The sequence below is a fragment of the Papaver somniferum genome, chromosome 3, assembly GCF_003573695.1.
Source record: "Papaver somniferum cultivar HN1 chromosome 3, ASM357369v1, whole genome shotgun sequence".
Lineage (NCBI taxonomy): Eukaryota > Viridiplantae > Streptophyta > Magnoliopsida > Ranunculales > Papaveraceae > Papaver > Papaver somniferum.
Genome location: NC_039360.1, coordinates 24,649,597 through 24,665,691, shown reverse-complemented (window position 1 = coordinate 24,665,691; position 16,095 = coordinate 24,649,597). Strand labels below are relative to the sequence as shown.

At 35.1% G+C, this 16,095-nt stretch overlaps 2 protein-coding genes across 2 annotated transcripts; both read right to left on the bottom strand.

Moving 5' to 3' along the window:
* Positions 1–3,817: 3,817 nt before the first annotated feature.
* Positions 3,818–4,598, bottom strand: LOC113361040 (monothiol glutaredoxin-S3-like). Its single transcript, XM_026604423.1, has one exon. It carries the CDS (start codon positions 4,447–4,449, stop codon positions 4,138–4,140), a length of 312 nt encoding a protein of 103 aa, XP_026460208.1. The 5' UTR covers positions 4,450–4,598; the 3' UTR covers positions 3,818–4,137.
* A 10,449-nt stretch (positions 4,599–15,047) lies between these two features.
* LOC113355601 (monothiol glutaredoxin-S3-like) lies at positions 15,048–15,845 on the bottom strand. Its single transcript, XM_026598499.1, has one exon. It carries the CDS (start codon positions 15,662–15,664, stop codon positions 15,353–15,355), a length of 312 nt encoding a protein of 103 aa, XP_026454284.1. The 5' UTR covers positions 15,665–15,845; the 3' UTR covers positions 15,048–15,352.
* Between the last annotated feature and the right edge of the window lie 250 nt (positions 15,846–16,095).

Here is a 16,095-nt window from a genome sequence, read left to right as displayed (position 1 = left end):
GATTTTTACTAATTTAATTAACCTCTAAACCTGATTAGTGAGGAGTAGATTAGGATTTACAAAAATATTTAGATAAGGGGTGACCCTGATTGGATATTTGGATCCAGTTTTTGTCCTTTTCCTCTATCCCCTAATTAGTTTTGATATCCCTCAATCGCGCGTTCGAACAAATGACTAAACAAGAAAATTATTGTTATATCATCGAACATGGTATGGTTTATTTTAGATGTTCCAAGGGGCTTTCGACAAGCACAAATGGGATGAAATGGGCTTTGTCTCAATTCTTTAATGGATTATGTTATCTTTATGAAGTTCACTTCCCCAAACATTATTTTCCATGGTTATCTATCTTATTTATTTTTACTTCTTTTTTGATTTAGCTTTATAAAATTGGAACTCATTTAAAAAAAAAAATTGAGTCTGATCGTTTTTCTTATTCTTTTTTACTCATATTCTCTTGCATTTGTGATTTTAATTTTTTTCTTATTGTTTTTCAATCTTCATTTTCAGATTACTCAAAACAAAGTTCATTAATGCTAGTGGAAATGAATATTGAGAATCCTAAATCATATATCTTATACCAAATGAGCAACTCATCTTAAGGTTAACCACCTACATATTTTGTTTTTTATATAAATGATAATGTGTTGTATGTTTTGCAAATCATTCATTTCATTTGTGCTCTGTCGATGTTCCCGCGTTTATAAAAGCGGTTAACGTAGAGCACAATAGCACATTCAAATGCTTTATTCTTTTGTCCTACCAATCAGATAGGGGACTCATCATCTTCGGATAACTAATTCTTAAGTGCTACTCTGTCAGTTTCCTCTTCGATATCAAACATATGATGTTATTTAAGTCGTTGCATCCAAAAGATTCTACAAAAAAAAAATCCAATATTCCTGTGTTTAGAAACATCTCTTTCTTCGTTCGACTCTATATAATTTAGATGACTTAATAGTTCAGTTTCATACTCACCTGCTAAGTTACATGGCTTGGTCAAATAAGCCACCCTGATATAATCTATGACTCATAATTTTTATTTCTACTTAATTTCGTTTCACCACACAAATCACAAGCTAACCTACTCATATTTAGTCTCTATCTTATTACTAATTGTTATCCTTGAATAAGTCGTGCTTTATTCGTTATATTCACAAACTTTGATCACACTGCTAAATATTTTATCTCAAGTTTGTTGTCATGGATTTTTAGAATTTTAGTCTTTTGTGGATCAGTGGCAACAATATTGTGGTTTTAAAACAGTACTATTATAAATATAACATATATTTCTTTTGCACACATGTTTACCACTATAAGATAGTGCAAAGAAGATATTGATAATGTACACATGTTTTCCGCTATAACTAACATAGTTTAATGTTTGGATTTGCACGGTCACTAAAATAAGGGATTCAGAAGTGCAGTATCATTTCAAAAGACCTATAAGATACCTTTGCGAACTGTAAAACACAATAACGTTTTTTTTTATTGGGAAAGAGAGTGTGAAAATCAATTATAAGAATTCATAGCTTGAGGATACAACTCTAACATATTTGGGAAGAGGTGAAAGTTTCAAACATACTAGAAATGAATCATACATGGGTACATGAGAAAGGATTTGTAGAACGGAGACCGGACATATCACTCAATTTATTCTTCACTTTAAATAAGGAGGGTAACACGACAAATAATAAGTTTTTTTTATGAAAAATCATATCACATTTCATCCAATCCAAAAAGGTGGATACATGATTGTTTACAAGAAAAAGAACATCAAAATACAAAAAAATTAAAATACAAACACAAATAAAGATACCAATCACATATATAATTCGCGAAGAGAAAGAGAAAAATACCTCAAAAATGCCAAATGTTTTTTTGAATTTGGTAGAAATAAAATAATAAATATTAAATATAAAAAATCAAACGCCGAAAAATGCGCTTCAAATAAAAATTACGCCCGTGCCATACGGCACCGGTTAAGACCTAGTCACAAATATAATATGAAACCGCAGGAACGTGATTGCATGAGAAGACATAACTTTGTACGGTACTCACGGGTTTTGATTTGAAACCAGTGTACCAACAAACAAGGCACATAATTTTGTCCTAATTATATTCACAAATGTTGTATGTCCGACTCAATTGTTGAACACTTCAAATATAAACAACCATTTGAGAACATCCCAAGAGAAGGTGTAAAATATCCTATGTGGATTTTTTATTTAGTCCTTTAATTGATGGGGTCTACACATAGAGTAAATATCGGACCTCAAATATAAAAAATCATCTCCAACAGTGAGAATTTTAACCCTTAGAATTAAAAGAAAATTAGTTAAAAACATGACGTGGAGGTGTAACCGGAGGTGTAAATAACACTTTCTTGAACACCTTCATATTTAGTAATTGGTCCCTCCTAATTTGTAGGACCCTATTGTTGGAGAAGGACTTATGCCAAACGGGGGTCTAACATGTTATGTGTCACTTAAAATAAATAAGTCTATCCTCGGTTGGAGATGCTCTGATAAAAAAGAATTGAAGCATGCAATTAATTAAAATGAAGTTAGTTTACAATTTGTCGTGCGTATGTGGTGCCCACAGAATTATGAAATAGAATTTGACTAATAAAAGATGGAATTGACTGGTCCCATATTTTGGTTGATAAACTCCCCGTTTGACTTCCATCTGCTGCATGATTGGCTAATCCGTCTGCTGCTTGATTTTTTTCCTTGCAGTGGTGATGAATAGCAGCATGCGGGATCTGTCGAAATCTGATTTTTATTTCCTCAATCATCCTTGATATGTGTCAAGGTGGGAGGATAGAGGAAGTGATAATTAATCTTAAATCAGTTGATGATCGGAATGGACCATCCTACCGATATTTTTGATATCCTTTTGTCTCTCGTTGGGTGCTTAAATATCGGTGCATCTCCCGGTATTATTGGCGGTGAAGAGTGTAGTTCCCCGTAGAATTCTTGTTGCAGTTTTTGTGCCCTTTGTTGGTGTATTAAGTTGTTCCTAGCTAGCCATAAGGTCCAGAATAGAAAACAGGAAGAGGAGATTACAGATGTTGACACAGGTTGTTGAAGGATTTGTGAAATGGTTGTCTGAGGCGTTAAGGTGAAAGTGGGTGGGGGATTGGAGTTTGGTGAAATTGATAGTTGAATGAGTAAGGTGTTCCAAGAGGTAGTTGTCGTTGGACAGTGAATTAGAAGGTGACTTGTTATTTCTGGATCAGCGTTGCATCTGGGGCATATGTCTAAGTTGGTCAAATGGATGTGATGTAAGTGTGAGAAGGTTGGTAATCCTTCATTGATGGTTTTCCACAAGAAAAGCAAACTTTTGGTAGACATGATAAAGGTCCATAGGAATTTGGTAGGTGGTAGAGGGGTGTGTGTTGGTTGACCATGGGTTAGACATTTGTATCCCGATGAGATAGTGTAGTTTCCAGATTTTGAGTGTGGCCAGATAATTTTATCCCGGGAACTATTTTGGGAGAGGTGGATGTTTATAATTTTTTGGATTATAGGATTGGGAAGGGTATTTAATTTTTCCTGATTTCAGGAATGGAAAATTGGATCAATGATATCTTTTATCATTCAAATTGGGTAACATTGTGTCGAGTCTAGATTTATTGCGCGTGAAATCCAATTGGCTTTTATTAGAGTTGATAATCCATTTCCAATACGATGGAATATATCAAATGCTGCATGGTATGTATAATTGATGCCATTTGTCTCCGAATGAAAACAAACATTTGATGACTAAACAACTTTTCTTTTTGTTGGCTCGGTTCGTAAGAAAAAGAACAATATATTAAAAAGTAGTAAACTTTCATTTCATCATTATTAATTAAGAATGAACTCATGAAATAGTAAGAGAATACATAATGCAGAAAAGACCAGAAAAAGCAAAAGTTGGCCACTAAAAGGCGCCTCTTGCTATTACTACTGCATCTGATTCCTAACTATTATCACTCCACTAAAAGGAGTATTACAGTACTAATTAAGAACTCACACAAAAAGGAGTATGATCATCAATTGTCAAAGCTATTAGCTTGAAATTAACTAACCAATGACTAACTTAATTATGTATTAAGGGTCAAAATTCCGTAAATAATTAATATAGTATTAATCAAAGCCAGATAGCTCCTGCTTGCTTTAGCAATGGAACGAGAGAGCAACTGAGATGAAGAGTCATGACTTCATTAGCTCCTCCAACTAGCTCACCACCAATAAATACGGAAGGAACCGACGGATTACATCCTAACCTTATAAGTGCTTTCTCGATTTCTTTTCCTGCTCTGGGTTCTTCGTCGAGTTCATGAACCGTTGGGTTTACACCAAGATCATAGAAAAGGGTCTTGATAGTATGACTCATACAACATGTACTCTTGCTAAAGATCACTACAGCTCTTTGTGATACCAATCTTGTTACTCTCTCCATTATGAAGTTGGAAACGTGAGATCTATGGAAGTCTACTACATTGGAGGATATGCGAAGCGTGTAGTTTGTAAGTAAAAGAAGAGAAGATGCTTGAAAATGTCTGAACTCAAAGCTTGTTATGAAGTTCTGAAGAAGAGAAGAAGCTTGGGAGTGTTTGAGTTTGGTGATGAGAATGAAATGACAATGTTGGGTTATTTATAGATGACAAAGGAGCTAGCTACAAGATGCATCATGAGTTGCTGTATTGTTGTGAAAAAACTAGTGTGTGTGTGTTAGTGCGAGAGAGGGCGGTCATGAAATGAAGAATATTCTTTGTAGATATTTAGGTTGGATTTTAATAACCCCCAAATCAATAGTGGTCATATCATTTGTTTGAACTCAACTTTAACGAATTCCTACCGTACCAACGAAATGCTGAAAGAACTGGAGATGGCGCGTCGATATCTAAATTAATATGCCCCCAAAGAAACTCTATTCATTGCTTGTTCATTTTATTTTTAGAATCTAGATACAGTACTACTTGTACTTAGGAATATCTGATTTTCGTTAATAATGTGCCCATTTACATGAAAATGCTGCAAGACACGTGCTTGACTCGTGTTTTACTCGTCAGTTTGGACGCGACAAAATCAGGTTGGTGCAATTTTTGAATTATTCAAAACGGACATATATGTAAGCAAGTTGCGTGTAAGTGGCACATTGTCCATTACAATTTGCATAACATAGTTGTCCAGAAATTTCAGCGTGTTGTGTTTTTCATTACAATTTACGTAGTACGTAGTTTGGAGACAAACTAATTCATTATAGTATATAGTGATCGCCTAGGGACCGTATATATTAGGGACCATCTTATGATGAATAGCCACGTTAGTGGATGACGCCAACTCTCTCTAGCTAGATTTCACTATCTCCTTTATCTTTCGATCTTGTTTGTTCTTTGCTGTACTGTTCTAATGCTTTATCGGTATTGCAGGATTGAAGTATCTTTAGCTGAGTTGTAGAAGAAAAAGGGTCTATGTTTATCCATTTCGGGTTGGCCTTGAAAATCATGATGCACCCTTATCTATTTATTTTCCTTTATTTTCAAAACAAGGTTCGTATGTCTAGTTCCTTTTATGAGCAATCTCTTGCACCCATATAGAGATTCTTTTTATTTTTTCAGTCGAAAAGCCAAATTAAACAAAGAATCATGCTTTCGCAGCTTCACGAACTCTTAAGTGCATAACTAACCAATGAACATGCACTTGTAATTAAGCAGTCAGATGAACTTGTATACGATTCATAAATTTACTTTGTTCATATATAAGAACAAAGGAAAATGAAAGGGGCATATTATGGTACAAATGAAAATGATTTATGAACAACACAATATCGCAACACCTATTATGCATCATTACATGATACTGAAACAATGTACGTAGTACAATAGTAAAGTTAGATGGATAGACCATGGATAACTTTTGATGAGATCATGAGAAAGATCTCGAACTTTCGTTCTCATTGATATCATCAGCAGTTGATCATATGGAATCTTATGAGGCAACTGGGGTCCTTTATATGTTCTTTCTTAGAGAATACCATGCGAAGAAGATGATACGAAGTAGTCGACGCGTTAGATTTCTAAGATATCCACGTAGAGATGTATATCCAGAAAAAAATGAAGGAAATGAGAATGAGCAGAAGGGAAGGGAATATAAGTAGTGTGAAAATTAAACGACGTGAACAAAAGTGAAGGGTCGGATTTTAATGGGTTTCTTTCTCTTTATAGCAGGGGTCGGCAACTTCTGTATCGAAAGTATCATGATCATAAGCTGATCACATCATATCAGCTATGGGCATCTGGATCACATCTAGTAACTCTTTCCTAGTAAGTACGTACGTGTACGTACACCTTTAAGTACTTGTCGCAACGACATCATGTTTTCTTTCACTCATCAGCTCTGCACATATACATATATAGTCTCTAATAAATGCATCTTACTCGTGATACTCCTTGTCTCAATGCAAACAATTAGTATTCGTGGCTATTCGCTGCGCAGACTGTTGATATCCAGCTTAGTCTCTTAGGCAAGATGGAGATACTATGTACTATCTTGTTTCTTCAGGATATATAGTTCTATTTCTTCGACTGTGATCTATTATGTCTCTAGTTTTTGTTGAAGGTTAAAGTGTTAAACCAAGATATGGTAAATGGGTCACTGAAGCGATAGTACAAGTTGACTCGGATTTGGTGAAGCAACTAGCATAAGTTGATACCGTGTGTTTTGCTTGAATATGAATTAAACTTGTGAAGCAAGTTTTTTAGTTTTAGAGTTTCATTACATATACTGTTTACTTTTGTTCTAGAAGACTGCTATTATTAGAATTTTATCTTTGTTAGGAAAGTACTTTGCTTAGTCATCAAGTTTTTTAATCTTTAAATAGGTTGTTGAGCCATGAGTTTTAATGACACGGCCAATTAAGAGAATTAGTTTCAATATCTCTTCTTTATTTTTCATTAAGTCTTTAATATCAGATTTTCTACATCTCGTATCAGAGCAAGAAGATATTTGGGATGTGGTATGAGTTGTTGAGAAGAATAAGATGGCAACTAGTTTAAGTTAAATCAAAGTATCGGTGTTTGAAGGTAAAAACTTTGAGCATTGGAGGATTCAGATGGAGAATATCTTCACATATCAAGAGGTGTGGGATATTGTTGATACAGGGTACGTAGAACCAGTAGAAGGAGCTGCTCTTAGAGAAGCTCAAAGAACACTTTTAACAGAAAACAGAAAGAAGACTCTAAAGCAACATATATACTATACATCAGGGAATTCGTGAATCTATCATGGATAGAGTTTTTTTTTTTTTTGAAGCATGGAAATATTACTAAAATTAAGCGGCAATTATACGAGGGTAGGTGATACCCAAGGAGTCATCCATTACAATTTGATTAATGCATGGTGGGATAGTATGGTCCCAAAATAAAGTTGTAAGGTTCTCCAGTTGGCTGTTGTCTGCTGCCAGATTGGCCAATCCATCCGCTTCCTGATTGCCTTCCCTGTAGTTGTGCTTGACGGTGTAGTGGGGGATCTGTCTCGTGATATGTTCGGTTTCAGAGATCATTCCTGATATGTACCAAGGCATATCGGCATCCAAGATTAGGAATCAAACAAATTTTCCGAGTCGGTTTCAAATTTAACCTTTGGTCAGCTTCGTTCTTTTGTCGTCCTGGTCATTATCAACATTGCCCATGATTCAGCTGTGAGGGCGGTGGTGATTCCTAGTGGTTGTGCTACGGCTACTAGGGTGTTAGCAGAAGCATCCCTACAAATGAAACTTTCTCCAGCTGTTCCTGGGAGTCCTCGCGCTGCTCCGTCTATGTTGATCTTGATCTAATCTAGATTAAGTTTGAACCATACATTCTAGATTGTTGTGGTCGTTTGTGTTCCATTTCTTGGGTTTGCAAGAGCTGGCATTCCAGGTAGCACAGAAGGGAGGTTCTCTTTTACCCAAGAGAATTCTTGTTGCAGACTAATAGCCATCTGGGTAATGTGACCTGGATTTGGTTGCCTTTGTCGATAAATGTAGTCATGCCTAGATATCCATAAGGACCAGAAAAGGAAACATAAGGATGTTCTGATAGAATGATGATTTTTTAATTGTAGAATTTGGGTGATATCGTCTAAGGGTTTGGTAAATTGGGAATATTTTGGGTTGTGGTTGAATGAGTATGGAGTCTTGTGAGGAGAATATTCCATGTGGACACTGCCACTTGACAATAGAGGAGAATATGACCAGCAGATTCCGGATCAGAGTTGCATTGTGTACAGATATTGGTATTGGTGAGGTGGATATAATTTAGAATAATGAAGGTCGGAAGGCCTTCATTGATTGCTTTCCACAAGAAAAGTTGTAGTCTTGGAGGACATGGGAGTGTCCAGAGAAACTTAGTTGGTGGAAAGGGGTTTAGATGAGAATGATCTGATAAGCTGGTTAAGCAGTGATATCCAGATGATGTGGTGTATTTTTTCCTGATTTGGTGAAAGGCCAGATGATTTCGTCCGAGGAGTTGTTTTGGGTAGGTGGATATTCACGATTCGTTGGCTTATATGGGGAGGTAGGAGGTTTAGTTTATCATGATTCCAGGTGTGAGTGAAAGGATCAATCAGATCAGCGACTGTCTGGATCGGGTAACAACCCACTGGGGTCCAAGGAATTGGCGAATTGTGTGATCTTGTTTTCTGAATAGGGGTTGTTAATCCATCTCCGATTTTATGGAAAAAATGTTGTTTGATTGTGGGAATGAGGGATGCTAGTTGCCTCCACTGGGGACTGATTGAAGATGGGGTTGCTGGAGTTCCTAAAAAGAGAGGTTGCTTCTTCAGATATTTTTCGTTGCAAAGGCTAGCATATATTGAATCTGGTTTCTCATGGATGTTCCAGACCTGTTTCATGATTAGTGTTTTATTACGTCCAAAACCCATGCTCCTCCGATCTTGATAACCCCCAGGTATGTCCACTCATTTGTTTTTTGATCATATCAAATTTGTCTCGCCTAATTCTTATTTTCGTCTAGTTTCATGTATTGTTCATTCTTTTAAGTTGTATTGAATCTTTGAAGTGTCAGCGTGTAACACATTAATTGTCGGAGTCCATCATACCTTTGTAACTTCTACTATAACCTTGTTGTCAACTAATATGAGCATTCTAGCATGGAACTTTCAGGGTCTTAACCAACAAAACACAATACAACATCTTCGAAGTTTGATATCGTTGCACAAACCATCCTTTATTTTTTTATCTGAAGCTCTAGCTACCAGAAATCACATTAATTTTATTGCACAACCATTTCAATACCAGAATCATTTATCTGTCCCCAAAGTTGGTAGAAGAGGAGGATTAAGCTTCATGTGGAAGGATAACTACGATTTACGAATCATCTTGCATTCCCAGAGTTATATTCACATCCTCATTACTCTCCCAACACCTGAACATCCTTAGTTCTGCACGGGCATCTATGCTCCTCCAAACCCAATTGCTATAAAAAATATCTTGCATGACTTTCCATCAATTTTTTATAACATCAATGCTCCATGGGTCCTTATTGGCGACTTTAATGAAATAACGAACCAGTCAGAGAAAAAAGGGGGTCGGAAGGTGACATATGCACAAACCCAGCCAATTCTTAACTTAATGGACCAAATGGGATTCATGGATCTGGGATTTCGAGGCGATCCATTCACCTGGACGAACAATCAACAAGGAGATGATAACATCCTGGAACGACTAGACTGAGACATGGAAACCCAACGTTGGCGTACATCCAATCCACGTGCAGGAGTTACTCACCTACCAGGAATAGCCTCAGACCACGCCCCAATTCTGCTCCAAACTAGAGCAATTGACTGGCATGGAAGCAAGAATTATAAATTTGAGCACTTATGGCTTACCCACCCGCAACTGCAACAAGTGGTGACTTCGGCTTGGACCAGACTCCATGACATGGATCCCGCGGTGGATTTGTAGCTCAAGCTTATTTCAACCAGCGAAATCCTTACCGAATGGAACAAGTAAACTTTCGGCCATCTTCCCACCATGATCAAGAAATCAACAGAGCAAATCAAAATGGCTCAATATCAATGCGTCATCCGTACTGGAAATGATTTGACATATTGGCAACTCCATGAAAAACAACTCAGGGAACAACACATGACCTTACTTGGTTGTCATGCAACTTTTTGGCGACAAAGATCAAGAATTCAATGGCTACAATCGGATAAGGTTATATATATTAAAGAAGTCAAGAAAGCATGTGATGGTTTAATAAATTATTACAAAGGACCTGATAAGGTCAAGAATATTTACAAACTTTAAAAAGAAAGTCTGAACTTCTGCGGATGGAATCATCAAAATAATATCAGAGTTTTTCTCAAAGACATTAAAACTTGTCAATGAGATGAAAGCTAATGGTGACACAATATAAGACAATTGTAGAGAAAATCCTACGTAGTTTACCTGAAAAGTTTGAATCAAAAATTACTGACATAGAAGAGTGTAATATTGCTGCAACTATGAGTCTCGATGAGGTATTAGGATCTTTACAATATTATGAACAAAGATTGCTTGAAAATACAGCTGCAAAGCCAGTTGAAGAAGAACTTCATAGTCAAGTAAGATGGAATAAAAATAATCAAAAAACAAATTATGGAAGTTATCAAAGAAGACCTAATTCTGCAGGATATCAAGGAAAAAGGTATTTGATAAAACAAAACTTCAATTTTACAATTGTGGAGAGCTTGGACACTTTTCTTATGAATGTCCAAAACCAAGAAACAGAAAGGTAATTAATAACAACTTCAAAGCAAATATAACAGATAGTCTAGAAGAAGAAGAAGAAGAAGAAGAAACTGAAAACTTGTTACTTGCTTGTCATACAACAGAAGAACAACCTCATCATAAATGATATCTTGATACAGGTTGCAGTAATTATATGTGTGGAAGAAAATATTTGTTTGTCAATCTTAATGAATCTGTACGTTCAACTGTGAAGTTTGGAAACAATTCTACAATTCTAGTCATGGGAAAAGGAACAATAGAAATTGTTCTTAAGAATGGTTCATATACATACACTATGGATGTATTCTATGTACCAGGTTTACATCAAAACTTATAAAGTATGGGTCAACTGTCAGAAAGAGGATATTCTTTGAATATATACAATGGCGTTTGCTCAATTCGTGATCAAAGAAGAAGACTGACTGCAAAAGTACAAATGACTAAGAATAGATTGTTTCCTCCATTGAATATTAAATATCAGAGGGAAAGTTGTTATAGTACATATGTTCATATATGACTCTTGGTTATGGCACAAGATAATGGGTCTCAGGCGTACCCGTTATTGAATTTCCTCAATCAAAGTGTGAAAATTGCATCTTTGGCAAACAACATAAAGATCATTTTCCTGTAAATAAATCTAGAAGAGCAGAACAACAGTTAGACATAGTTCATAGTGACTTGTGTGGTCCTATTGAAGAAGTTTCACATGGAGGTCATAGTTAATCTATAATTTTTATAGATGATTTCAGTAGAAAGGCATGCGTATATTTACTTAGACAAAAGAGTGATGCATTTCAATCTTTTAAAAGTTTTAAAGCTTATGCTGAAAAACAAATTGTTAAGAGTATCAAGATTTTAAGATTTGATATAAGCAAAGAATATACTGTTATTGATAGATTTATGGAATAACATGGAATTCAAGATCAGTTAACAACTAGATATACACCACAACAGAATGTTGTTGCAGAAAGAAAGAAATGAGATGGTACGTACTATAAGAAGAGCAAAGAATCTACCAAAGAATTTCCTGGGTTATGCAGTAGATTGTGTAGTTTATCTTCTAAATAGATGTCCTACTGGTAGTTTGAATAACAAGATACCAGAAGAAGCATGGAGTAGTAAAATACCAAGTATAAGACATCTTAGAAACTTTGGGTGGATAGCATATGTAAGAAGCTTATGACGAAAGTGAGAAGTGTATTCTTGTTGGTTATATCTCAGTAACCAAAGGATACAAGTTGTATAATACAGAAACAGGAAAGCTAATTACAAATCGTGATGTAATTTTTGAAGAAGATTCACAATGGGATTGGAATACTACTTCAAAAGAAATTATCAGAATAGTACCAATGACAGTTGAAGAAGAAGAAAACACTCAAGTTAATGTTGAAGAACATCATGAAGAAGCAAGAACTGATGCAACACCTCAACAAGAAATATCAAGACCAATAAGAAATCATGTCATACCAACACGTATGAATGATTATGTTTTATCAAGAGATGATCAAGATACAAATGATGGTGTGGCAAACTTTGCACTATTTGGAGATTGTAATCCTATAGCTTATGCAGAAGCTTCTAAATCACAAGGATGGGTACAAGCCATGGAGGCTGAAATAAAGTCAATTGAGAAGAATAATACATCGGAAATTACTACGCTTCCACCAGGTAAGAAATCTATAGGAGTTCAATATGTTTACAAAACAAAATAAAAGTCAAATGCTGAAGTAGATCGTCTCAAAGCAAGCTAGTTTCTAAAGTATATAAGCAGAAACCAGGAATTGATTATACATAAATATTTGCACCTGTTACAAGACTTGATATGGTTTGCATGATTATTTCTCTAGCTGCTCAAAGTCATTGGAAAAAATTTCAGATGGATGGGAAGTCAGCATTTTTGAATGGTGTACTTGAAGAAGAAGTATATGTTGAACAACCAGCATGATACATTATGGAGGGGAAGGAGAATCAAGTATATAAGCTAAATAAAGTTTTGTATGGTTTAAAACAAACACCACGTACTTGGTGTACAAGGATTGGTTCTTACTTTATCAAGAATTTAAAGGGTTTAAAAGATGTCCACGTGAGCATACTTTATATTTGAAAGATGATTCTCTTGGAAATCATATTATAGTGTGTTTTCATGTGGATGATCTTATATTCACTAGTAATAGCTCAGAGATGATCAAGGAATTCAGGGAGGATATGGTTAAGGAATTTGAGATGACAGATTATTGGATTAATGTGTTATATTCTTGGCATAGAAGTACAAAAGACTGAAAAAGGAATATTTATATCTCAACAAAGATATGCAGAAGGTATACTTAAACGTTTCAAAATGGGTAATTTTAATCCAATTTTGAAACCAGTAGAAGAGAGGTTAAAGTTAGTAAAAGAATGAACATGAGAGCTTGTGAACTCAACAGACTTTTAGTGTCTTTTTGTTAGTCTCAGATATCTGACTGCTACAATACCTGACATTATGTATGCAGTTGGATTGGTTAGTCTTTTTATGGAGTCACCACGTTAGTCACACTTACAAGATGCAAAATGTATCTTACAATACATTAAAGGAACAACTAGCTTAGGAACTTTCTACACATCTTCAGAAGATCCAAAGTTGGTTGGTTATATAGATAGTGATTGGGCTGGAGATACATAAGGAATAAAGAGTATTTCTAGTTATGCATTTCATATAGGAACATGATTTTTCTCTTGGTCATCAAAGAAGCAACAAGTAGTTGATTTTTCCACAACAGAAGCTGAATATATAGATGCTAGCAATTGTGCTACATAAGCTGTATGGTTAAGAATGATGTTAAAATCACTTTTTCATGAGCAGACAACACCTACAACAATAGTTTGTGACAATAAGTCTATTAATTCTTTGATAAAGAACCTTGTGCTTCATGTAAGGAGTAAGCACATTGATAAGAGAGCTTTTCAGTAACAAGGAGATAGTTTTGGAATTTTGTGAGAGTGAAGAGAAAGTAGTTGATATTTTCACCAAGCCTTTGCAGTCTAATTCTTTCATCTACTTGTATGGAAAGCTGGGAATGATTAGTAAAGTACAATCTTTGTAGTAACTTACCCCTTAAATTGTAAATTCTTCCAAAGAAAAAGACCTTTGACTGTGTGTGCGGCATACGCTTGTCATATCAGTTTTATATTCTGTCATATCTTTCTATTCATATCCCTCACATATTTTACACGACCCGTCACTTGACAGAATCTTGAATATCCACCATTGGTATATCAATGTTACTTGGCAGAACCTTATTATTATTATTATTATTATCTTTTCTTTTGATAAACAAGTAATTCGAGGTTACAATGAGTTTAAGATGGAAAAGTACAAGAGAATAAAAATTAACATGGGCATAGCGTAAAAGTAAAATACTGAGAAATCCGTCAAGAAAAAGAGAAAGATTATTGGAGTAAGACAAATAAAAGTATAAATAATATCCGATTAAATAGGAGGAAAAATGGTTTTTCTCGGAATTAAATTTCGGCCATTTAGTTTGTTTTTCTTCTTTAGAACGATGTGCTTCCAAAATAGGAGTGATTTACTCAAATCTCTTGTAACTAGTGGTGAAGCTTCCGTCGTCAAAGAAATCACCAATGGAGATTCCGTCGCTGGATAAGTTGAAGATGAAGATTTCGTCACCGGAGACAAAAAAAAAAATGAAGATTTCCTAGTTGGAGAGCATCACTGTTGATCTTAAAACCCAATCCAGTAACCAAGAACCACCATTAAAACAAAGATAAGCCTCAAAAGAATAGATAAAATTACCATAATGATGTAGATAAATAGAAAACATAATAAAAACTACTAAGTAATCGAACAAGATATAATGAAAAAATCTACTTCGATATTGTTCAAACGGACCAGATATGAGCAGAATACGATTGTTTTTGATGGTTTTGTCGAGGAAAGAGTGAGAGATAGTATCTTTAGTAGATGTAACAAAATTGTGTTTCATTTTATCCACCCACGAAATCAAGATATTGTACTCGTACTTTCAGCTAAATGATCCGACACTGATCACAAATATAACACGAAAATGTAGGAACGTGATTGCATGCGAGGACATAATTTTGTACGGTACTCGCATGTTTTGATTTGAAACCAATGTACCAAAATTAGTTTATAATTTTGTCCTAATATAATCACAAATATTGTATGTCCAACTCAGCTGTTGACCACTTCAAATATAAACTTTTTTTTTGTTGTTGGATCGTGAAAAAAAAAAATCGTGAAAAAACAATATATCAGAAAGTAGTAAACTTTCATTTCATCATTTATAATTAAGGAACTCACGAAATAGTAAGAGAATACATAATGCAGAAAAGATCAGAAAAAGCAAAAGTTGGCCACTAAAAGGTGCCTCTTGCTATTACTACTGCATCTGATTCCTAACTATTATCACTCCACTAAAAGGAGTATTACAGTACGAATTAAGAACTCACAAAAAGGAATATGATCATCAATTGTCAAAGCTATTAGCTTGAAATTATCTGACCAATAACTAACTTAATTATGTATTAAGGGTCAAAATTTAGTAAATAATTAACATAGTATTAATCAAAGCCAGATAGCTCCTGCTTGCTTTAGCAATGGAACGAGAGAGCTACTGAGATGAAGAGTCATAACTTCATTAGCTCCACCAACTAGCTCACCACCGATGAATACAGCAGGTACCGAAGGACTACATCCCAACCTTGTAAGTGCTTTCTCGATTTCTTTTCCTGCTCTGGGTTCTTCGTCGAGTTCATGAACTGTTGGGTTTACACCAAGATCATAGAAAAGGGTCTTGATAGTGTGACTCATACAGCACGTACTCTTGCTAAAGATCACTACTGCTCTTTGTGATACCAATCTTGTTACTCTCTCCATTATGAATTGAATGTTTCAAGATGTGTGATATATGGAAGATATTCAAAGCTTGTTATGAAGATTTAGTTTGTAGTAGAAGAAGAGAATGAAGAAGCTTGGAAATGTTTGAGTTGATTATGAGAATGAAGTTACAATGTTGGGTTATTTATAGATGACAAAGGAGCTAGCTAGAAGGTGCAAGATGGGTTGCTGCATTCTTGTGAAAAAACTAGTGTGTGTTATTGTGAGAGAGGCCGGTCATGAAATGAAGAATATTCTTTATAGATATATTTGGGTTGGGATTTAATAACCCCCAAATCAATAGTGATCATTTGTTTGATAAAGATATACACTCAACTTTAACGAATTCTACCGTACCAACGAAATGCTGAAAGAACTAGAGATAGCACGTCGATAAAGTATGCCCCAAATAAACTTTATTCGTGACCTAT